Here is a 23,579-nt window from a genome sequence, read left to right as displayed (position 1 = left end):
ATAGATTTAACAAGTTCAATGGGAAACAGATGAGGTTCACAGTGCATATCCATATCCAGATGTGTAACCACATCAGCTCTTGGTTCACAGATCTCTCTTGCTAGGCTGACAGCAATTACATGAACATAAACTCCACTAGTTTCAATTGCGTTTATTCTGAGTAATGTCTCTACAACATGAGTTTGCCTGCTTTTTGATGTTATCCCATTCTGATCATTCTCAGTTCTTTTCTTATTTTGGTAGTCAGTGTAACTATACTTGTACCACTAGGATTTACATGCATAGACTTCTATATTAATCAATTAACATCCACTGTAGTCAGGACTGGATCCACATGTTTTTTGAGAGGGGGGGGGATTAAAAATGGTGCCCTCTTATGGGCCATTCTATTTTATGGTTCCATAGAATACAATTGACTCCATACCTAATTTGGCACCCCACCCTCCGTCGGTGCCCAGGGTAAGCACCCTCCTCTGCCCCCCCTCTAGATCTGGCCCTGACTGTAGTCCTAATTTCTGCAATTTTATTACAAAATTCTACTCTTGAGTTAGTCTGTGGTACCTTTTTATAACAAATACACAATATGAACAATACTTGAGTTCTGTGTGTAATGGATATTCCCCAACAGCATGACTAAACTCCACTTTAATATATTTATCCAGAGGTGAAATTGTATCGGGAGCTTCTTTTTTTGTAGGCCACACACCCCTTTTTTGTAAGCTCTTGAGGGACTGGCTACATCAGGGGGTATGGCCTAATATACAAAGGAGCTCCTGAAAGAATTTCACCCCTGTATTTATCATATCTTTTTGTTCCCTCATTTTAGTATCAGACAAAGGCAAACATTATTTACTTCTCTCTCTCTTTAGCTAAATTTAAATCAAGAAATTAAGAGACTAAGAACAATTCTCAGGACCCAGCTACAAGTTATATTTCCCTAAGATGTCACTGAGTCAAGAGAGGGATGTCCTGAAGTGTCATACTTCCCAGGTGTGCCCATACTTTGCATTGGGCCATGGTGTGCAGACAGAAGGGAATTCAATCCACACTATTTTCCGAACCTGACAGATCCCTGAGGTGCTGTTTGCCTCACCGTGGAAATATAATGCATTGGTCCTCAGTATAAGTGCAGCATCCAAAGAGATAAACAATATTTCAGGGTAGGAAATGGTATGATGGAGAGGCCTAATCTTCTGTCCGTGCACCACAGTCCTAACCAAATTGAGTCCACATGTGTGGGAAGGACAGAACATGCCTCTCTATATGATCTGAGGAAAATGTAATGTATAGTTAGGTCTCTATGCATTTAGCATATGCATTTAATATGTATAACAAACCATAGTTTGTCATTCAGTTTGTTTCTTAGTTGCAAACCAGGATTGAAATATGGTCAGGAATTAGGCTTGCCAGCCCCCAGGTCCCAGTGAGATATTCCACCAGTTTTGCAGGCTCCTCCCTGCCACCAGCCAGCTGGCTGACAGAAGGAAGCCATGCCCCAACAGCCATGATGTGCCTTTTGAGCTTTAGAAGCTTGCAAACTGCTTGCATTTTGGAAGGTGTGTGCATGCCTTTAAAATCTCAACAAGACTAAAATTGCTAGGAGGGCAGGCACAGCCATATAGCTCTTCCTGGTGAGTACGTGAGAGAGGAACAGAGAGAGAGCCCAGTCCCTCAGTTTTACATTCCTTTCAGAAAGTATTTGCATAGTAAAAGGGATAGTAAAGAGTTAACTAGAACCTGATAATGGGATGGGGAAAACTCCACCCCTTAGACTGTTCTGCTCAGTACTTTCATTTTCCTGTGTTAGTCTGAAGAAGTTGGTTGAAATACAGCAGACTGCTACATCCAGCAACTCCCGTTAGTAAACTGCCTCACTGAGATCACAAAAGTGTGGGCTTGCAAACTGTTTATTTTGGCTGCTTTGTGAGTTTGTGTGTTTACTTTCATTGAGTGCAAGTGCAACCAATGGGGAACCCTTTGAAGGCAAAAAAGAGATGGAGAAAATGAAGACTGTATTCAGGGGAACTGCACTGTAATAGTGTTGTTATTTACTTGGAATGGGAAACTCTTCCAGCTCCACCCCCAAAGTCTCCTGGCTCCATACCCAAAGTCCCCAGATATTTCCTTAGTTGGACCTGGCAACCCTATCTGGAATGTTGGTTTGAAAGCAAGAAGCAACGCTCAGCTTGTCAGTTAACCAAATTGCAGTTTGAAGGCTTCCTCATTAGTAGCAACCCACTGTAGTCATGCCAGAGGAGAAAAGAATATATGATATTTCAAGGTTCATTCTCAAAAGAGAATAATTAGCCAACTTTTTTCTGGATTATTAAAATGCAACCTCAGAAACCATATTTCTTTTTCTTAAAAGAAAGAAAAAAAGATTTCCAGACACGAGTGCATTGGTCATCTATACGTAGCCTAACCCTGGAAGCAGCTGTCACTGTAGTTTGATGTGATGTCCAAATGCTAGCTACTCCACTAAGTTTGATTGGTAGGAAGACTCTTAAACCAGGGTGTCATTCTGGTTTGCAGCCTCTCTGGTCAATTGCTAGATCTGAATGCAAGAGTCAGCTGTAGTACTACTTTCTAGGCAAAGAATCACAGCTGTAGAATGTCAACAGCTTGGTTTGAATGCTGCTTTTGATGCAGTTGCCTATCACTAGCACTGGACAAACTAGGATTTTTTGGTGGACACTTTTAACTATCTCTAGTTCGGTACACAGGGATTTAAATTAACGGTGATTAATTGTGACATCTAGATACACAATACCAGTTTGTGGGATAAAAACCCCCAGAATTCTTTCCAAAAGTATTCTCTACAAACTAATCTGCAAGCAAGCTACCCATTGTAACTTCGTATCAGCCTCTGGACACCCTGCCACCATGCAACATAAAAGGAGAGCCTAATAGCTATTTGTTGTTTGTAAACTGTAATAATATCCTGCATTCTGCTACTCTGATCTGCTCTGACCTTCAAAAGTAGCAATATTACATCCCATTCTGCAGCCCCTAATGTCCCAACTTAGAAGCAATGGAAAATAAATGGCTTTCAGCCTGATCAGTGCCTGGAAAAATTCTACATAAGCTGCTCTGAGCTTTTTGAAAGAAATATGATATGTAAGCACAGTTTCAAAAAGAAATAATTTTTCAATATGAGGACAGCAACAAAGTGACTAAATAGATTATTTCCTGTTAGTTTCCTGGTCATTTGGATCTTGTGGTTGATTATGACTATGAGAGCAGTCCTATTTTTGAAGGTCACAGGTTGTACTGCTAAGAATATTTTCCTCAGAGTAAGATCCATTGACTAAAATGGGATTTATATCTGAGTAGACTTGGTCATTGCTGTCATAGTGCAATTAGACCACTACAGTGATTTTGCTGAGCTGACAGAAGATTGATCTGAGGCATGGAGGGCAATATCAGAACCAAAAAGGGAAATGGATGGAGTTCAGGGCAGAGCAATGAGCATCTCAGAGAAGGAAAATGGTTGGCAGAACAATGGGAGAGACAAAGGCTGAATGTTCTGCCCTCTCCTCTGTTACATCCATTGCTCTGGAGTCAATTTTATTCTTTGCACCTATATGCTGTTGAGTCATACCCATCCCCTATGTCAGCATGCCTACCTAATACAATGACAAAAAGCAGATGAATCAATGGTGCTCTTAGAATCAATGGAGCTCCACTATTAGAATCAATGGAGCCCCACTATTAGAATCAATGGAGCATTCAAGATGCCAGCCAACATCCAGCAAATTCCTTGCCATCAAAAATAAGATCTTGACAAATTTAGCAGCCAATCATAGTACAGCATCAGGAGTATGTAAGCCACCAAAAAGGGATTCCATCACATATTAGGGCATGGCACATTTCTCTAGAACAACAGTGGCCAAACTGTGGCTCTTTCACACATATTGTGTGGCTCTTAAAGCCTCCACCACCCCATCAGCTGTCATGGAGAAGGCATTTCTCTCTTTAAATCACTCCTCCAAGCCAAGCCTGCTGGCAGCTTGGAAAATGCATTTAAAGTTAAAGTTGCTTTCTTTCCACCTCTCCTTCCCTCCTATCATCTATTTGCCTTTCTTCCTTCTTTTCTCGCAGCTCTCAAACATCTGACATTCATGTCTTGTGGCTCTCCAACATCTAATGTTTATTCTGTGTGGCTCTTACATGAAGCGAGTTTGGCCACTCCTGCTCTAGAACAATGAACAAGCAAGTGTGGTGTAGTGAGTAGCTTATTGGATGAGTACAAGAAGACCTTGGTTCAAATTCCACTCATACATGAAGTTCATTGGCAAGCAGTTCACTAAGTGAGTTACTCTTTTCTAAATCCATGGACTCAACAGAGTTAGAACGGAGTAAGTCTGTTTAGGATGGCACTGTGAATAACGTTGGCCAGCATGGTCTTTCTTAGCCACCTAACTTTACAGGATAAAATGGAAGAATGGAGAACTATGTACTGTGTAAACTGGAAGAATAGAGACCTGAGTTTCTTGGAAGAAGGATGTAATAGGAAGAGAGATTAAATAGATGTAGAACTTGAGCAAAGTGTCCTTTTATCAAAAGAAGTTTTTTGTAAATGCATCTCATCCCATCAATAAAGAAGAGGGCCATTTGGCCAACACTGGTATACTCTGCCTCTGAAGTTCAGACACAAATTTCTCTGAGGAGTATCATCTCTACTGTAACAGTTGGATCTGCAAGGACTGGACTCTACACATAGGAAGGGGGGTTCGCTATGAAGGTAACTTATGCCAAAGTACAACATGAATATCCTGCACTAGGGAAGGCAGTGAGGAGCACTATCAAATTTGTAGTGAGTGTCAAATATTCCATATCCTGTTGATACCACTAGCCAAATACATCTGAAGCATTTTTCCTTGCAGTGGAAACAGTAGCAAAATTGAAAAACCTTGATACTGTGGTCTACTACATGAGCTGAGTGGAGGGAAGGCTGTGGAAGGCAGGAGGGTTAGACTTCTGGGAGACTGTAAAGGCCCCATGATTAATAATTTCTTGTCTGTTCTTATAGTTGTGTATTGCTCGCTGGAGTGGAACACTGAGGTCTTGATGCTACTCCTTTTTACTATCCCAAACTACTGTTGTTGGCAAAGTGCTCCCAAAGTAGGCTTTGCCTTATAGAGGTCATCTCAGTATCTACCAGGTTCAAGATATTTGAACCCATATATCCTGTTCCCATTGCATCAGCCCCTCCCAGAACTACCAGCCAGCTCATACTGTTGTCTCCAGTTTTCCCATATTCCTCGTCCATGTGCTTCTACATCCTTTTCCTTACAAAATTCCTGCCCTATTTCAGAGCCCCTCTATAACTCTACTGAATGAATCCCATTTTAATGACACTGCCTGTGGTGGCATCACAGAGGGACAACAACACATCTTGTAGGAAATATGCATATTTTGAATTCTCTGTGCAACCCTTATAACTGCAACCAAAACTGTAGTGGACTGTTCCTGACAATGTACTTGTCCAATGTGTGTGCAGGGAAGTGTGGGATAAGTTCTATAATACCCAGGCATTCTTACTGCTACAACAGCATGCCAGTTTGTGTGCGACACATAACTAGCATAAGGATGTCATTAGTAAATGTCATAATGATAGGTAAGTGGCAACAGAGCTGCTGCAGGAGTAGCTGTCATTATCAGTATGTCAGCTCATTGTTCTAGTGCCATAAGGGTGCTTTGGACTTTTCTGCTGGAGGAACACAAGACCTTCAGCTATACTTAGCATAATGGTAACCAGTACTTTGGGGTGATAAAACTGGCCAGCAACTCAGTCACAGTTTATAAATGCTATACTCCAAAATCCATATGAAATATACTTATTTTAACATAGCTGTGCTTGGCTCTTAAAATGAGACTGCAATTCTCATCTTGAAGTTATATCTATATCTATCTGTATGTCTTTATAAAACGTGTGACTGAAAATTCCCTAACAAAAGTTTGGCTTTCTGTCAGGCATCTATGATCCATTTCTAAGTACAGTCTAAATTCCAGTGAAGAATGGACTTCTGATTCAAACTTGCTGTCTTGCCAGATGATTAAACCATGTCAGATGATACATGGGAGGCTGACTGTTGGAAAGCAACCCACATGAAAGGATACACATCACACATAAATTTTCTGGTGCAGGTTGTTCGCTGATGTGTAGGGAAATTTTGACATGGGGTACATTCAAAATTAGTCATTTCTGTAGGTGGGAAACAATCAAAATAGTATACTTTTCCCCTCCATTACAAGTTCAGAAAAGTTATTGGCAGGGGTCATTTTGTAGAAAAATAGGAGGTGGAGCTCATCCAGCTGCATCTAATATTCAATGGACAAGGTAAGTAGGTGGGAAAGGGGAGGGGGAACCCTCAGAAAGGTTCAGGAGCTGCACTCCTGTGAGCTCCTGCTGAATTCAAGGCCTGGTTATGGACCATTAAAATATTGCCCTACCCTATTTACAATACTTAATACCACATCAGCATTCTCAGAGTATAGAGTCACTGGCATAGCTGACCCATATGAATGCCCACAAAGACACCCATTTGAGATCTGCAGAACCATTTCATCAAAACACTGAGCATTCCTTATTTTGTATGTTTTTATTTGTGAGCCACTAGAAGAATTCATTAGTATCCACAGCATAAAGCTAATCCATCTTCAGGTGTTATTGGAATAATACCCTGAGTATTATCCTGATAACTATTAACACACACATTATTTGAGTTTACTGTAAATCTCAACAAAAAAAATGCTTTAATAATTTCAAGCTAATGTAGGCTCTGCACATACCATACATGCCTTGGTGCTTTAAATTTGTTTGTACAGCTGCAAAATTCTCAAATTAACTATCTGTCAGAAGAAGTAAAATATGGCCTGGAGAGCAAGGAGATGAAATCCAAGCCACTGGGAGAAAATTACAGAATGGACTCCTACAATATGAATCACTTAAAAAAAAAAAGAATCACACTTGCTATAATAATAAACCTGCAGTTCTGGGGCCAGTAGGTCATTAGGCGTAATAACATGGATAGTTCCAGCCATTTACTACTATACAAATCCCCAGCATTTATTAACATAACTGTCACTGAATCTCCCTGTCACTTAAATCTGCTGGAATATAAATTAAACTCTAATGCAAATACCACATGCTATCCCACAGGTAGGTTCTCAGGAAGAAAATTGGAATCACACCCTTTAGAAATGATCACTGTATTCCACTGTGCCCAGTCTGCTATTAAGACCTCCTATTTTAAAATGCTTACATATTTCTTTTTGCTATTTAAAGCTCCAAATTTCTAAGCAATAATATCATTCAGTCTCTTTGAAAGTATCACTAAGCATGGAACATTCTTCACTGCAATTGGAATTTATTTTTTGGTGAAACCATTTTGTCAAGCCTTTGAGAGTTAAAAGCCTGGCTCAAAATTTAATAAACAAACAGTGCAATCCTCAGAACACTTTCCTGGGAGAGTAAGCTCCACTAAATAGATCTGCATAGGATTCTGGGTTGATCAGTTTAGGATTGCCCTAACAGAAAGTAATCAAGGTAGATTGGCCATTGAATTTACTGGAAAAGTTCCTGGTGGGCCACTGTCCTGGAGAGTTAATTGCAGCAGGAAGAAAGCTGAGCTAAACTTCAGTGATACTGGCAGCATGGCTGGATCTCATACCAGGCCAGCTGGCACAACAATGCGAATAGATTTGCCTTTTCCCTGCTCCCATGCCAATAGTCAGAGCTGAACAGCCCACATTGCAAGGCCTACTGCTCAGCTTGTTTTTAGGCTGTTTTAATAGTCCAATGAATCCACCCCCAAAATACAGTTGCCACCCTCTGGCTAGCACCTCAAAATCTCCTGCTCTTACGATTGATCTCCAGACAACCAAGATCAGTTCACCTGGGGGAAATGGCTGCTTTGGAGGGTGGACTATATGGCATTATATGCTGCTGAAATCTCTCCTCTGCCCAAATTCTGCCCTCCCCAGGCTCCACCGCTGCAATCTCCAGGAATTTTTCAATCCACACCTGGCAACCATACCTCAAAGCAATCAGTCAAAAGTTTAAGAGAAAGCCAATAAGAGAATGTACATCTCAACTCCAAACACTTTTAAGTCGTAAGTAAATCCCACCTGTAATAGGGGAAGTTATTTCCAAATAAATGCACATTGTGGCAGGCCTTGACAAACTTCATTTGAACCTAGGATCCAGCCCAAACACTAAGCAGCCCAGATTCATCTCTATCAAATTCAAATTTTCTTTGTAATATTAAGCAAGCTTAATGTTGCCTGTACATTATAAATAGGACTGCCAACTGGCCTGGAAAAAAATGCCCTGTCACTTTAACTGAGAATTAATGGGATGTTATCTATCATGTGTAGGGTTGCCAAGTCCAACTCAGGAAATATCTGGGGACTTTGGGGTGGAGCCAGGAGACTTTGGGAATGGAGCCAGGAGCAGGATATGACATCACCTTTGTGATGTCATATCCTGTGATTTCACTTCCAGATCAAAGATCAAGTGATGTCACTTCCACGCTCCACTTCTTCCAATGGTGTCACTTTCAGCACACTGCATCCAATCTGCTTCCCTTCCTGTGATGTCACTTCCTCCTTCCAAATTTAAATTTATCTCTTTACATTGCTTTCTGCTACTCAAACCTTCGTTGAGTAGCAGATCTCCAGCTACCACCTGGAGGTTGGCAATCTTAATTTATATCCAACCTTTCATCGGAACCCAAAGCTGCTCTCATCAGAGGTTGACAGTATTCCAGTGTTACCCAGCAAGTTTCCTTGGCAGAGTGGGGATTCAAATCCAGGTCTCCCAGACCCTAGTCCAGCACTCTAGGTTAGACTTTACCCTTTTAAGCTTAGGATCCCCAGGGAGTTCCCTTCTTTGGTTTCCAAATAGTTAGCAAAACTGATTTACTGTGTCCCTCCCCACTCACCCCTCTCCAAATGGTCGTGGAATATCTTTGCTGGCCACTGGAGAAGGGTGAGCTGGGAGGTGAACATGCCTATCACCTTCTCCTCTCCTCATGATTCTGCTACTGATTTGGTACTCTCTATACCACTACACTAGAGTGTTGAACCAGCCCTTTATGTTTTATAAACACTATTCAGAAATATGGAGAAGGCCATTTAATAACAAAGAAATCAAAGAATGCCATTACGACATCAGACCACAGAATAAGCCATCCTATTAATTCTGAGATTCTCACTATATGGATAGAGAAGTCACACCTTTGTATGCATGGCTAAGAAAGCAAGAAGAGGAACTGCTAAGTTTCCTGAGACAGTGAAATCTTGAGAAAAAGATGACATAGTAGAGCCCTAAGAGCCCCGTGGCGCAGAGTGGTAAAGCTGCAGTACTGCAGTCGGAGCGCTCTGCTCACGACCTGAGTTCAATTCCAGCGGAAGCTGGTTCAGGTAGACGGCTCAGGTTGACTCAGCCTTCCATCCTTCCGAGGTTGGTAAAATGAGTACCCAGCTTGCGGGGGGGGGGGGAGTGTAGATGACTGGGGAAGGCAATGGCAAACCACCCTGTAAAAAGTCTGCCGTGAAAACGTTGTGAAAGCAATGTCACCCCAGAGTCGAAAAACGATTGGTGCTTGCACAGGGGACTACCTTTATCTTTTTAATGAAATCCACTGCTTTATGCTTAAACTTTGTTAAGTGCAATCAGTAATAATGAACTTAACACTGTACCAATATACTTTTGAAGTACATGGAGGAAAGGCTTGAAATCTATTGCTCTTCAGTTATACATTTTTTTTAATTTCCATCTACAGTTTAACAAACTTTTAAGAAAAGCTAAATATGTAATTAGTATCCCATAAGTATTTTAAAAGGGAAACCAATAGTTTAAAGGTTCATTTCATTTGTAATGAAATAGTAGGGAGTGAGGGTGTCATTTTGAAATAAAACTTTCCTCTTCTAAGCATAAATAGAGGCACTTTAAAGTAGTGTCTCCTCTCTACTGTATTACTAGAAGACTCAGTTGCAAAAATGATAAAACTCTTGAAAAGGATGTACAGAATTACTGTATGTAGTGTATCGCAAGGTTGGCATAACGTAATAACATAATAACATAACAGCGAACGGGCGACACACCGCCACGCGCGGCCAGGTGCGGTACGGACATGGGCTGTCCCTCAGCGGCACCGCAGAGCGCGCGAACGCTCCACCAATCACCTACTAGGGCGGGAAGCCCAAATAGCCTGGATAGGGCTGGCCAGACTGAGAGGCCGTTCCGGGTGTTGTATATATAGCGGGACCCGGCCCACGTGTTCCCTCTCTCTTATAATGTACTTGCAATAAAGCATGTTGCCCTACTACCGTCTCCTGTCGTGGTACATTATACTGTACATACCAAGACCTTGGAGTGTTTTGGTGTTAATTTCTCCTAGAAGGCTGGCTGCATTAGTGAATATTTGATTTACAATGACTACAAAACAAATTCATTTGTGGACATAACTTCCTTAAAAAACAAAGATACAGGCACCTGCATAATATCAATTTATAATCGTGTGTTCTCAGCAGCTATTTCTGGCAGCTGAGGGGGCACAAAATATCGTAGCAAATTAAAATGTACAAACTACAAATTATAAGCACTCCTAATTTCAGAAACACAGAACTTTTAAAACACAGATAGACTAAAAATGAACACAGCCAAATATACTGAAACCATTTACCGTCCATGTTTACAGTCTCTCGTCACACCAGAACACTCACAGAAGAGGGGGGGAAACTTGGTTAATCTTAAAGGTGCTCCTGCTGTTAAGTGAAACACCGACTGGCACAGCCTTCTCTCACCTCCAGCAAACACACACACAAACACACACACACACACGGAAGAGGAGAGGGAAACTTTGTTGATCTTAAAGGTGCTGCTGGGTCAAATGGGATACTGAGGAAGCAGAGGGAAAAAAAGAAACACTCAGGGAAGAGGGGGGAGGGGAAGCCTCCTTGATCTTAATGGTGCTGCTGGGACAAACACAATGCCGAGGAGAGTGAGAAAATGGCACAGCATGCACTCACTCGCTCACTCACAGATGGAAAAAAAAAACCCTTCCTTGATCTTAAAAGTGCTCCTGCTGGGTCAAATGCGATGCTGAGGAGGACAGACCCAGCCTCCCTTCCCTACCTGCAACAAACTCTCAGTCTCTTTCTCTCACACAAACACACACACGCAGGAAGGGGGGGGGGGGCGTTGTTGATGGTAAAATGCTACTGGGTCAAACACAATACTGAGGAAGGGGGGGAGGAAGCAGGCACAGTCTTCACCCCCAACACACAGAAAAACTCAGGGGGGGGGGAAGCCTCCTTGATCTTAAAGGTGCAGTGCTGCTGGGGAAAACAATGCCGAGGAGAGTGAGAAAGGATGACATTTATAGCTCCCCTTCACCTCCAGCACGCACTCACTCACAGATGAAGAGAGGAAAAAAACTTTGTTGATCTTAAAAGTGCTCCTGCTGGGTCAAATGTGATGGTGAGGAGGACAGACCCAGCCTCCCTTCCCCCACTTGCAACAAACTCTCAGTCTCTCTCTCATACACAAATACACACACACTCACAGAGGGCAATTTTTTTTTAAACCAAAAGGTGCTCCTGGGTCAAACGCAATGCCGAGAATGGGGAAAGGAGGGCGCCCACAGCCTCCCCTGCCTCCCTCCATCTCTGAAGCCCATGCCACCAGACCCTGCAGCAGACACGTGCCTCTCCCTCCCCCAGGGCTTCTCCGAAGGCTGGAACATAGCCTGGGGAACAGGGATGAAAATCCAGTTATGCACTTGGAATCTTACCTTCTCCAAATGTCCCGCTGGTAGCAAGTGGCTTGAGAGCTTCCCCCCCCCCCATGGTGGAGCCCACGCCTCAGAGACAGGAAGTGCACTGGCTGGGGACAGCGCCGTGCCAGTGCATTCTATAAGGAACCAACCATGTGACTCCCTGGAGGTCTTCCTGGCACCATAAAGAGCAATTCTAGAGCAGCACAAAAATGGCAACTTTGTCCCCCGCTTCCGGATTTTTGACCAGCAAGGGAGGGGCTTGAAAACCAGGGAATCCCCCGCCTCCTGCGGGAGATTGGGAAGCCTAATCATGTGATGTTATTTATCTTCATGCAACAAAAAGCTTCAGCAGTCCATTACTACTCTTTAAGCCTCTATTTAAGGGATATTTTTCTCCACACCAGTTGGCAACTCTAAGCTCTACTCTAAGACGTAAGGACATCAGTTAGTTGTGAAGACCATGGCCTTTTCTGCAGTTGACCCTTCAAGGCTCTGGAATGCTTTCCTGAATAAGGTTCAGAATTCCTCATCTTCTTTTAGATGGGGTGCAAACTGTTTTGTGAATGGGAAGATGCTTTCCTGATAGGGTTGCCAATCCCCATCTGGGCATGAATAAAGAAATACAACTGTGATAATATTACTAAGAAATTAATATACATATATTCACACACAAAACAGAGATAACAATTACAAAAAAATTCCAAATTCCAGACACAAGCCCATTGATTTACAGTCTCGAATACAGTGGATACTGCGCAGGACCAGATCTATATGTTTTTTGAGGGGGAGCAAAATAAAAAAAATGATGCCCTCTTATGGACCCATTCTATCTTATGGTTCCATAGAATAGAATGGACTCCATACCCAATTTGGTGCCCCCCTCCAATGCCCCCTCTGCTCCCTCCTAGATCCAGCCCTGATACTGTGCCATAGCATCCATCAATTTAAAACATAGCCCTTGTTCTTTATGGACACTTTCTAATGTGCAATAAATAATAAGAATCCAATCATGAGATTTTCATATAAAATTCATAATCCCATAGTAGTTCCAACAAGGGTGCTGACTGAGTTCTTGTTTCAATAAGTTTTCATCAGGCAAGGGATTAATCAAGCAAAGTGCTATACACATTTTTAAAAAAAAAAAAAAAAAAACAATTCTTCAATGGGATCAGAGACCTCTCCACACAAACTTTTCAAAAGGCAACTCGCTCAAATGGCCCAAGTTGCCTTTTAAATGGTGAGTTGCGTTTTGAAAAGTTTGTGTGGAGGTCTCTGATCCCACATACTTCCCCAGTTTTACCTCACCTCCATTTTCTCTCCCCTTTGTTGTCTTTCTTGTAGATTGTAAGCTCCTTGGGACAAGAACTTGCCTTCTTTTGCTCTATAAAGCATCATATACATATTATTTCTATATAATTTTTAAAAATACCTGGTTCAGCTCTGCGTAAACAAACTGGGCCAAAGCTAATGGTTTCATTCAGATAGCCATTTTTAGCTTCTGTCAACAACAAGAAGAACCACACAACACCCAACAGCCATGTATTGCAGCATAAACTTCTGAGGAGTCAAGGTTTGTTTTGATTAAGCTACTGTTGTAAGGTAGACCAAATGCTACCACGACCATGACTGATGACTGCAAATTTATACCCTGCCCTTCTCTCTGAATCAGAGACTCAGAGTGGCTTACAAACTCTTCTCCCCCCACAACAGACATCTTGTGAGGTGGGTGGGGCTGAGAAGGCTCTCGCAGCAGCTGCCCTTTCAAGGACAACTCCTGCAATAGCTATGGCTAACCCCAGGCCATTCCAGCAACTGCAAGTGGAGGAGTGGGGAATCAAACCCAGTTCCCCCAGATAAGAGTCCACACATTTAACCACTACACCAAACTACACCACTAGCCTGCAATGAAGCTAAAAGAAAAGTGAGCAAGGAAAAATATCTAAGAATGATTCTCTTTTCAACTCAGGCATGGAATCAATGGTGGGGTGAGTGGGAAACAGATTTCAAATGGGAGCCTCTGCTTCAATGATTCATTAATCTGGATCGTAATCTGTATATGCAGTAAAGTACATCAAACTGAATATAAAACTGCTCACAACTTACTCTATTATTTGAGCTCTGAATATTTCCAATACCACTGGAAGTTGACTTGAAGACCAAAAGACTTGACAATTTGTTCAAGTCATAGCAATGTCCAAAGGGAGAGGGGGTGCTATGTAACAAATCTCCAAAACTGCAACTGCACGCAGAACTGTAGACAAAAAGTTTGCCATGTGATAATGGCTGTCACATTCAGCAACTTAAAACTACCCTATTGCAACTGCCATGTGTCAACGGGACCAAATATAAAGGTAACATAGGAATGCCAATTATTTCCATAATGGGATGCAGAACTACATTGGGGGGGGGGTGATTCCACCAACAAAATGTTCAAACAATAGAACCATAAGGCAAAAACAACAGAACCATAAGGCCAACATTGTTTGTTATATATATATATATATATATATATATATATATATATATATATATATATATATATATATATATATATATATATAAATGGAACTTCCATAAAGAAACAACTCTGCATAAACTAGCTTACACAGTTGTTTATAACCAGTCCTAAATTATTGTTTTATTGTCTGTCTAGACAGCTCCAGGAAGTTCTTCAGGCAAAAACCAAATGCATGCCACATGATTTGTGCAAAGTTCATACGCCCTCTTATGAACTGCTATTCTGGATCATTCACAGTAGGATCATTATAGTCACATGAATCTATTTCTCCTTGCTTCTTTGGGATCAATCTGTAAAGATTTATAAAATGGAGAGAGTAGCATCTGGATTTATTTGGAGAGGATTATAATAGTTACTTCCATTCCACCAGTGTGAAAAGGGGCCAATAATTCACCCTACAGTCATGTGAAAGTCTCTGCCCTACAGTCTCTGAAAGTCTGTAAGCAAAGAATACTTTTGCTCTGTCTTGCAACTAGAGAATATGAGCCATGTGAAGAGGCTTGTGGTGACCTTCTTATTGGTAATGAATGGCACCTTATAGCTTTAGGGCTCATATATACCTCAGGAAAAGTTCCAGTTGCTGCATTTTTCCCTGCCATGATGCTGTTGAAGGCACATGAGCCCTGCCAGAAACTAAAGAGAGAGAAAAAAACACTATCAATTCTTAATTTGATTATATAATGCCAACTATTTTTTACTTTACTTTTAAATATTTTATAAGATACAGTTGCCTTCATTTTTAAAATAATTTTTCCAAGGAAATGCCCTTTTTCATAGCTTTCTTAATTAGATTTAATTATTTAATTAACAATGTCTCCAAAGCATCCATTTTCTCCAGGAAAATTGATCTCTGTGTCTGGAGATCAGCTCTAATTCCAGGGGATCCCCAGATCTTATCTGGAGGCTGGCATCCCTACATGACTCACCATAATGGCATCTCTACCTGATGACAACTATGCTGATCAGTATGCTAATTCTAACTAGATGAAATGTCAAATTAAAAGAACCACTATGTTAATTGAGAATGGTCAAACACCAATTAGGAGTCATTGCTAAAAACAAACTCCTAATAGCAATTTTGTACCACTTTTTCCAGTTTCTGCTTTCCACACTCTTAACTTAAAGTCCAGTCACAAAGAATAGTCCATGCAATGGTCATATTGTATGATTAACCCTTTATCATTAAAGACACCAATCTACAGATTCAGTCTTTAACACAGCCTTCAATAAGGACTAGATTCCTTTTGAGATTCATTGTGTGTGATCAGTTTGTATTATACATTCAAGATGTGCCACTTGGTCCCCACACCAAATGCAGAAATCTCCAGTTTCTTTTATAAATGCATGTAGGATGCACACTGTTGCAAATAATGCAGTCTGGAGCCCTTCTTGTTTGCTGGTGCGGTCTATTTCTTGTCATACATCCAAATTGCACCTGTACTTTCCCGACTTCCTCTCACCCACTGGCTCCTTCTCCCTCTCCCATCTGGCTTAAATCCCCCTCTCCCACACCTGGCTTGTGCTGCCCTTTAAAGGGGTAATGCTCTGGGCCCTCTCCCCTTCCCTTAAAGTATTCCCTTCCCTTAAAGTGCCCATGGGTGGGCCACTTGCTGTTGCCCAGCGAGAGAGAAAAAATCTGCATTGACATGTAGTCTGTCTAGCTGGTTCTGAATTTGGAACAAATAGGGTTGGAGTGCCAACATCCAGCACTGGACCCTATTATTGTGATCCCCCTGCTCCTTCAACCACTTGAGGGCAGCATGATCTGTTACAAGAACAAAGGGGTTATACAGGAGATAGTACCACAGAGAAGTAACCACCCATTTTATAGCTAAAGCCTCCTTTTCTAAGGATGAATATCTCCTTTCCCTGGGTAAGAGCTTTCTACCAACCCTGTGCCCGAAGTATCGCTGTAAAGCCAGAGGGCTGCTCGAAATCTGGGGCTCGTAAGACTGGCTCAGCTGTGAGTACTGCCAGAAGCTGCTCCAGTGCTCTCTGGCAGTCGGGCATCCATGCCAGGGGTTCCCGGGCTGTTTTCTTTAAGAGGTCTGACATCAGGGTTGTCACTGTGGCATAGCGTGGGATGACCCTGCTATAGTACCACTAACCCCAACAGCTGTTGGACCTGCCGCTTAGTTGGGGGGTCAGGAGGCCCTGCAAGGCCTCCACTGTGGACCGTACCAGCCTGATCTGTCCCCGGCCGACTATGTGTACAAAGTATTGCAAACAAGGTTGAGCGAAAGTGCATTTTTTGGCATTCAAATGCAAGCCCATCTGTCTGACCACTTGTAAGATGTGCTCCAGATATGTCAAATGCTCCTGCCATGTGTGACTGAAGACCACCACATCATCTATGTAGGCCGTGGCATAGTCCTTACACCCCTCTAGGTGGTTTCGACTGTCCAATAATTGTCCCATAGTTGTGCTGTGGTGTCGACTGAACTGGGCTGTTGCCTGGAAATCCAAGCTCAACAGCGACCAGCATTATCTGGAGCAGCTGTTTGACCACTACTCTCTCCACCACGCGCTCTGCCGCAGCCCTATCAGGTTTCAGCCATTTTCTCGCTAATTCCCTCAGAGCATTTGCTGTCCTGGGCTTTCCCCCTTGTCCCTTGAGTAGGAGCAAAATCTCTGCTCATATGTTTTGGGGGTAATATGCATTTTCTTGAAGATGGCTTTCTTCACCTTGTCAGAATCCTAGGCATCCATTGTATTAAGGCTTTGGTAGGTGGCCAAAGCTGGCCCCATGAGGAATGAACCTAATATCATGGCCTACTGGGGTTTCAGCCAGGCCACCATGGTGGCAATTCTTTTGAATGCCCCCAGGAACACCTCGATGTCAACTGTCACTGCCATTTTTGGCATGTGAAAGGGGCCATGCCTCCCAGCCTCCAGGCTCCCGGGCCATTGGCTTCACAAGCGGGAGAACACTTGCAGCCACCATTCCTGGCCTGCCTGCTGCCTGTCCAACACTCTTTGGATCAAGTCTCCCTGTGCAGCTGCCAGCCTTTCCCTGAACTGGGTGCGGTCCAGCAGTGTGCCGGTGGGGTCAGACATTGTTGGAACAAACCTAGCTCCACTGTGCCAATCTCAGATCGAGCCCCCATTTGTCACAAATAACGCAGTCTGGAGCCCTTCTTGCTTACTGGTGCAATTTCTTTCTTAAGTCATACATCCGAATCGTGCCTGTACTTTCCCAACTTCCTCTCACCCACCAGCCCCTTCTTCCTCTCCCATTTGGCTTAAATCCCCCTCTCCCACACCTGGCTTGTGCTGCCCTTTAAAGGGGCCGTGCTCTGGGCCCTCTTCACACATACACAAGTAGAACTTTCATTTCAATGTAACAATGTATTATCCCCTTTGCCCCTTATTTCTGCTTATATGAAAACTTAATAAAACTTGAAAACCAAAAAAAGAAGAAAAAGAAAAGTCCTCTCAGAAAAAAACCATGCAGAAGTGGTCCATATATTCCTTTACTTTATGAAGAAGTTTTTAATAGGTTTTTCCTCCCATTCTTTCTCTTGCTTTCTTTCTCTGGCCTCCTACTGTCTGCCTCCCCCTCACTCAACTGCAACCTCGCTGCTGTCTCTAGCACAGTTCTAGCAACTGTTTCACTTTAAAAAAACATCAGTCAACCTACACACACACACTCTTTATCTATTTTAACAGCATTTGAAATGTCTGAGAAACCCAGCTGCTTGTCACAAAAGTCAACTTCAAGGCAACAGCTGGGTGAGAGCCACACTATACTCCTTGATTCCAGTGCAGCGGCATGGCTTCTGGGTAGCACACATCTTATGAATATGCTAAATGGTCATGGTTCAAGAAAGCAGTGTGGAATCCCTACTATGCTAAATTTCATGCACTTGCATTCTCACATAATTTTCCTTGGCACCAAGGTTCAGGTTTTCCAGTTGGGGAGTCTACTGCTTGAGACTGCTATGTAGGGAATTAAATGGGAAAGGAAAAAATGCCGCTGTAACAGTTGGCAATGGACAGTCATTATGCTGCCATTTCTTTGGATCCTGATGCTACAGGATGTGAAAAATATATACTCACATCACATAGCTTTAGAGTGAGGTTTTCTAATTTCATTCACATGACTCCCACAGTATTTTGAAAAAATGAAATTGACTTTTTGAAATCCAAATAAATCCTCTAAAAGGAAAATGCAGTGCTATACATTATTTATCATACAAAATCTACACCCCACCTTTCTGCCCTCATAAGGACAATCAAGGCAGTTAACAGATTAAGCCGTCAATGACAAAACTACACCTTAAAAACATTAAAATCAACAAAAGACCAATCAATAAAACAATTTAAGCCAGAGCTAAAATACATAAAAATATAAAAACAAAACTTAAAACAAAAACATTGGGCATGGAGCATAATCACTGAAGGAAGGCCAAATGAAACAAAAAAGGAGTACAGGGACAGACGAGCCTCCCTGGGGAGAGAGTTCCAGAGTTTTGGTGCCACAACTGAGGAGACCCTCTCCTGAGTTAACATGCACATAATCTCAGAAGTAGTAGGGTTCTTAAGGGAGTGGGTGGTCCTTCAGGTATGTTGGTTCAGAACCATATAGGGCTTTAAAATTCAGCAGCAGCACTTTGAACTGTGCTCAGAAACAGAGTGGGAACCAGCATACATAGACCAAAACTGGAGTGATATGGTTCGTACAATCCACTCCAGGAGCATCCTGGCTGCAACGTTCTGCACCAATTGAAGTTTCCAAACAGTTCTCGAAGGCAGCCCCATACCGTGAACATTGTAGTAACCTAATCTAGATGCAATCAGGTCATGTACCATTTTGGCCAAATCTTTTCTGCCCAGGAAAGGCTGCAGTCAAAGCCAGTCAAAGCTGATAAAAGGCACTCCTGGCTAAAGGTGCCACCTGCTTATCCAGCAGTAGGTCTGGGTCTCACTCCCAAACTGTAGACCTGTTCTTTCAAGGACAGTACAATCCCATCCAGAATGGTGACACCTTGAGCCCTGGATCAAACTTTCTGTTTACTTGTAGTACTTCTATCTTGTCGGGATTAACCTTCAGTTTTTTAGTCCAAATCTGCTCCAGAACTGCCACTGGGCACTGGTTCAGGGTTTCTACAGTCTCCTTAAGATCAGCCAGAAGCACAAGCACGTGTGCATGTGCATACTGGTTTCAACAAAGCCTAAATCTTCAGATACCTCACCCAAATGCCAAAGAACATAGGGGACAAAGTGGAACCTCATGGGACTGCTCAGACCTAAGGCCATGGGGCTGAGCAGCAGTCGCCTAGCAGCACCTTCTAAAACCTAACCTCCAGGTAAGACCAGAACCACTGCAGAATGGTGCCTACGAATCCTAGTCCAGGTAGGCAGTCCAGAAGGATACCATGATCAATGGTATCAAAAGCTGTGGAGAACAGAGTTACATTCCCTCTGTCCATCTCCTGGGGCAAGTCATTTACCAAGACAGCCAAGGCTATTTCAATCCCGTAATCAAGCCTAAAACCAGATTGGAAAGGTTTTATACAATTCAACTCCTTCTGAAAAGCTGCAAGTTGTATAACATTGTAACAAAGCATTTCCCTGAATCACACATCAGCTCACTTCATTTTCAGATTGCTTTCTATGATCAAAGGGTTTATTATATTGTCATATATGCAGTTTTGTCTGTATTTTAACTGTTTACTAAATATTTTCCAGTTTTTATTTTGGAGTAAGTATTAGCAGTTTCTAGCTGGTAAAACCTTTTTCGTGAAACTTTAATTTTACAAATATTCATCACATCTGACACACTATCATATATTGTTGAATCATGTTAACTTCAGCACCATCATCTACTGCTTTTTACTTCTTAATCACTGCCTCTTCCCTCTTATCCAGTTAAGGGCTATGCAGTAAATAGCAGGATGTTCTGAGATTATGTAACCAATCAGATTTAGCAAACATTTTTAAAAGTAGTAGCAAAAAAATTGACAGAAAGGAAAGCCAAGTTTGGATGCTGCTGAAGGTGCCTATGAAAAACTGACAGAGGTTTCATCTCAGCTATAGTAATTATACCTGGTATATAATAAACGATTTCTCACACTAGGGAGAACAATAGCCCTGGGGCTGTTAACAGGTCCAGCACAGTATACTGTGTTGTAACATGAATTAGACTGACTTACTCCAATGATACTTCAACTATCTTCATATATTACTGGGTCTGAGGTCCCCATCTTATGTCCTGTGAAACAGTCATATGTGGAGGCCCTCCTCACTTCCCATGAATTTGATGCCAAATTCAGATTGTGACTGTGATACGTGGATCAGAAGTTTCAGCCCCTGTCCCACCATTTTCCTGACTTAAAACAATCCTGTCTAGGGAAGGGCACAAACCAGCAACATTGAGATTTGTTGGAGGTTCATGGTTTTCATGAACCCTGAACCACAAACCACCAATGGACTTCTCCATTGGACAACCTAGTTTGTGATTCATCAGGTCTGAGAGTTCAGCCCTAGCCCAAGTGAGCTCCAAAGCATCTAAATGCCTTTAGAGCTCACTTTTGAGTCAGGCCACCTGACCAGAAGTGAGCTCCAAAGGTATTTAAATGCCTTCAGAGCCCACCTCCAGGTCAGGTTGGCCCAGCAGAGCTCCAAGTATGAGCTCTGATGGCTTTTATAGGCCTTATGTATATGTGCAGGCCCTTATATGGGAAGGCCCCACCCAGAAGTTGGCTTTGAAGGCCAATAAAAGCCTTCAGAGCTCACTCTTGGAATTCAGTTGGGCCAGCCCAACCCTAAAAAGGCACTTAAATGCCTTTGGAGTTCACTTCCAGTCAGACAGCCTGACTCAGAAGTACCTTCAGAACTCACTCAGGTTGGGCCACAGGGCTGGTGGTGGGCTCTGAGAGCATTTAACTGCCTTTTGAAGCTCACTTCTGGTTGGGCTCCAAAGGTAATTAAATGCCTTCAGAGCTCACATGAAAACTCCCCGAGCCTCATGAACCCCTATGGAAGTTCATGAAAGATTAATGGGAGGCTGGTTTGTGCTTAAACTGGGGTTCACTTGTGGGTTCATGCCCATCCCAAGTCCTGACATTAAATACTATTTGACCTGTTGGGAATGTGTAAGGAGACACTAGTCTAGAGAAAAAGGAGAAAAAAAGGGGGAGAAAGACAAGCAGAAGAGAAGTGAAAGGGACAGTTTTAGAACAAAACCCCAAATACTGCAACTCTAAACAGAATTATACCCTTTTAAGCCCACTGACTTCAATGCTTAGAAGGGATATAGGATGACACTGTAAGTGGATCATTGAGCTTGGAAAAACTGAAAGAGATCTCTCTATGAAGCAGATAGCTGATCATTCATATTACTTTGCAGTTTATCTAAACTTACCTTTCTAAGCTTGTTGACCTCAATGCAGTTTTCTTTAAATTTATCTTGTAAAGTCTCTGCTAGCCTACACAGCAAAGCACCATTATCCAATTTCTCCATAAAGGTTTCAGCTGTTATTTCCTTTCCTGAAATGCAATAAGAAAAGCAATCATCAGCAGTTTTGATTAATACTGATTATTTGCAGAGGTGCATTTGAGTTGGAAATTTAGTCTGTGCATGACTGAAATTGTACATTAATGAAGGGCAAGTGAGGGACCTGCAAGAAATTATAGGACATATCTCATTTCCTCCTCCCCCCATTCTTTCGTCTTTCCATTCCATGAAGGGAACCCTGGGAGGTAGGTTAGGCTAAGAATGTGTGACTGACTCAAGGTCACTCTGCAAGCACCACAGCAGGACTGGGATTTGAACCTGGATCTCCCTAATCTCAAATTCTAACCACCATACAACACTGATTTCTGTGTGATGGCTGCTGTTAAGAAGGCAGACCTGGGTGAGTCATGCAAGTTGAATGGTCGCAAATCACCCAGTGGTGGTTGGTGGGCCAAACCCTACAAGTTTTCCTTAAAGGCCCCAAAAGACCTGGAAAGGGACCTGTCCAGCCTGGGGCTCCCCCCTCCTCTGACTTTTCCTGAAAGAAACCAAGCACTGAAGGCTGGTGATAAAGTGCAAGTGTGTAGCAATGACCAAAAAGGGCATTTTTTTTAAAAGCTACAGGTACTATTTTTACTATTTGGGAGAGTTTTAACTCTGTGTATTTTCTTTAAGAGTTCAGATTTTTCTGCAAACCAGAGGCTTTTCTCAGGTTTGTTGGAATGTCTGTCTTGTTTTCTCATTGCTCCAGTTTCTTGATTTAAGTAAGAACAGATTTGGCAGCATGGAGAACTAGATATATTGATTTGATGTTATTGCAAATGTACTCACCTACTAATTCTTTAAAATAAACAGTGGAACCCTTATTCAGTAGGGCTACTGAGACATTCACAGAAACCATGAAGTGTCCAAGTTTTCCCTGCACTTTCCTTGCCTCAGTACTCCACAAACTCCATTCTCACCTCTCCACAGTGTAACCAGAGGGTTCTGAGATGCCTTTTCAAAAAATGACATATTGGTATAGCATTTTAACATTTTACCTTACCAAGTCTCCACTAGAGTATTTTAAAGATATTACAGTACAGTTAAGAACAATGCCAATAAGGACAATGTAATATAAACAACCAGGGCTTTTTTTGTAGTAGGAACTTCTTTGCATATTAGGCCACATACTCCTGATGTAGCCAATCCTCCAAGAACTTACAGAGCTGTTTGTACAGGGCCTACCTCCAGGAGGATTGGCTACATCAAAGGTGTGTGGCCTAACATGCAAAGTATTCCTGCTACAAAAAAGCCCTGTAGACAACAAATTATGCAATGTAACCAGATTGCAAGGTTAAGAATAACACACCTCAAACAGTATATGCCAGGGGTGGCCAACAGTAGCTCTCCAGATGTTTTTTGCCTACAGGTCCTATCAGCCCCAGCCATTGGCCATGCTGGCTGGGGCTGATGGGACTTGTAGGCAAAAAACATCTGGAGAGCTACCATTGGCCACCCCTGGTATATGCAATGAATAAGGTAATGAGCTGCCTAAAATTTCACAGACATTACTATAGCCCTGTTTTCTTGACAGAAGAAATTCCCTCAAGGATAATTATGCTTTACACATTCTGTAAATTATAAAAGTGTGAGAGCCTTCCTGGCCTTTTCACGTAGACCATTCTAGAGAGTGGGAGAAACCATACCAGTGAAAGCTCAAGTACAGGCAGCTTGGGCTCAGGGCTTTTAAAAAGAAAATAGATAAATGACACATTGCTGTAGCATTTTAATGTTTCACCTTGTAAAGTCTCCAACTGGAGCATTTTAAGCT

At 42.3% G+C, this 23,579-nt stretch overlaps 1 protein-coding gene across 1 annotated transcript in view; it reads right to left on the bottom strand.

The window, feature by feature from the left end:
* GAS2 (growth arrest specific 2) overlaps positions 1-23,579 on the bottom strand; it is a 242,727-nt gene that overhangs the window by 166,498 nt on the left and 52,650 nt on the right. The window contains exon 3 of the mRNA XM_060262743.1: positions 21,674-21,798. Coding sequence (XP_060118726.1) covers positions 21,674-21,798 — 125 coding nt within the window. The remainder of the gene's footprint in view (positions 1-21,673; positions 21,799-23,579) is intronic.

This window comes from Heteronotia binoei, chromosome 21 (genome assembly GCF_032191835.1).
Source record: "Heteronotia binoei isolate CCM8104 ecotype False Entrance Well chromosome 21, APGP_CSIRO_Hbin_v1, whole genome shotgun sequence".
In the NCBI taxonomy this organism is placed as follows: Eukaryota; Metazoa; Chordata; class Lepidosauria; order Squamata; family Gekkonidae; genus Heteronotia; species Heteronotia binoei.
The sequence above is the reverse complement of the archived record's forward strand: the minus strand, read 5'-3'. Positions and strand labels throughout refer to the sequence as shown.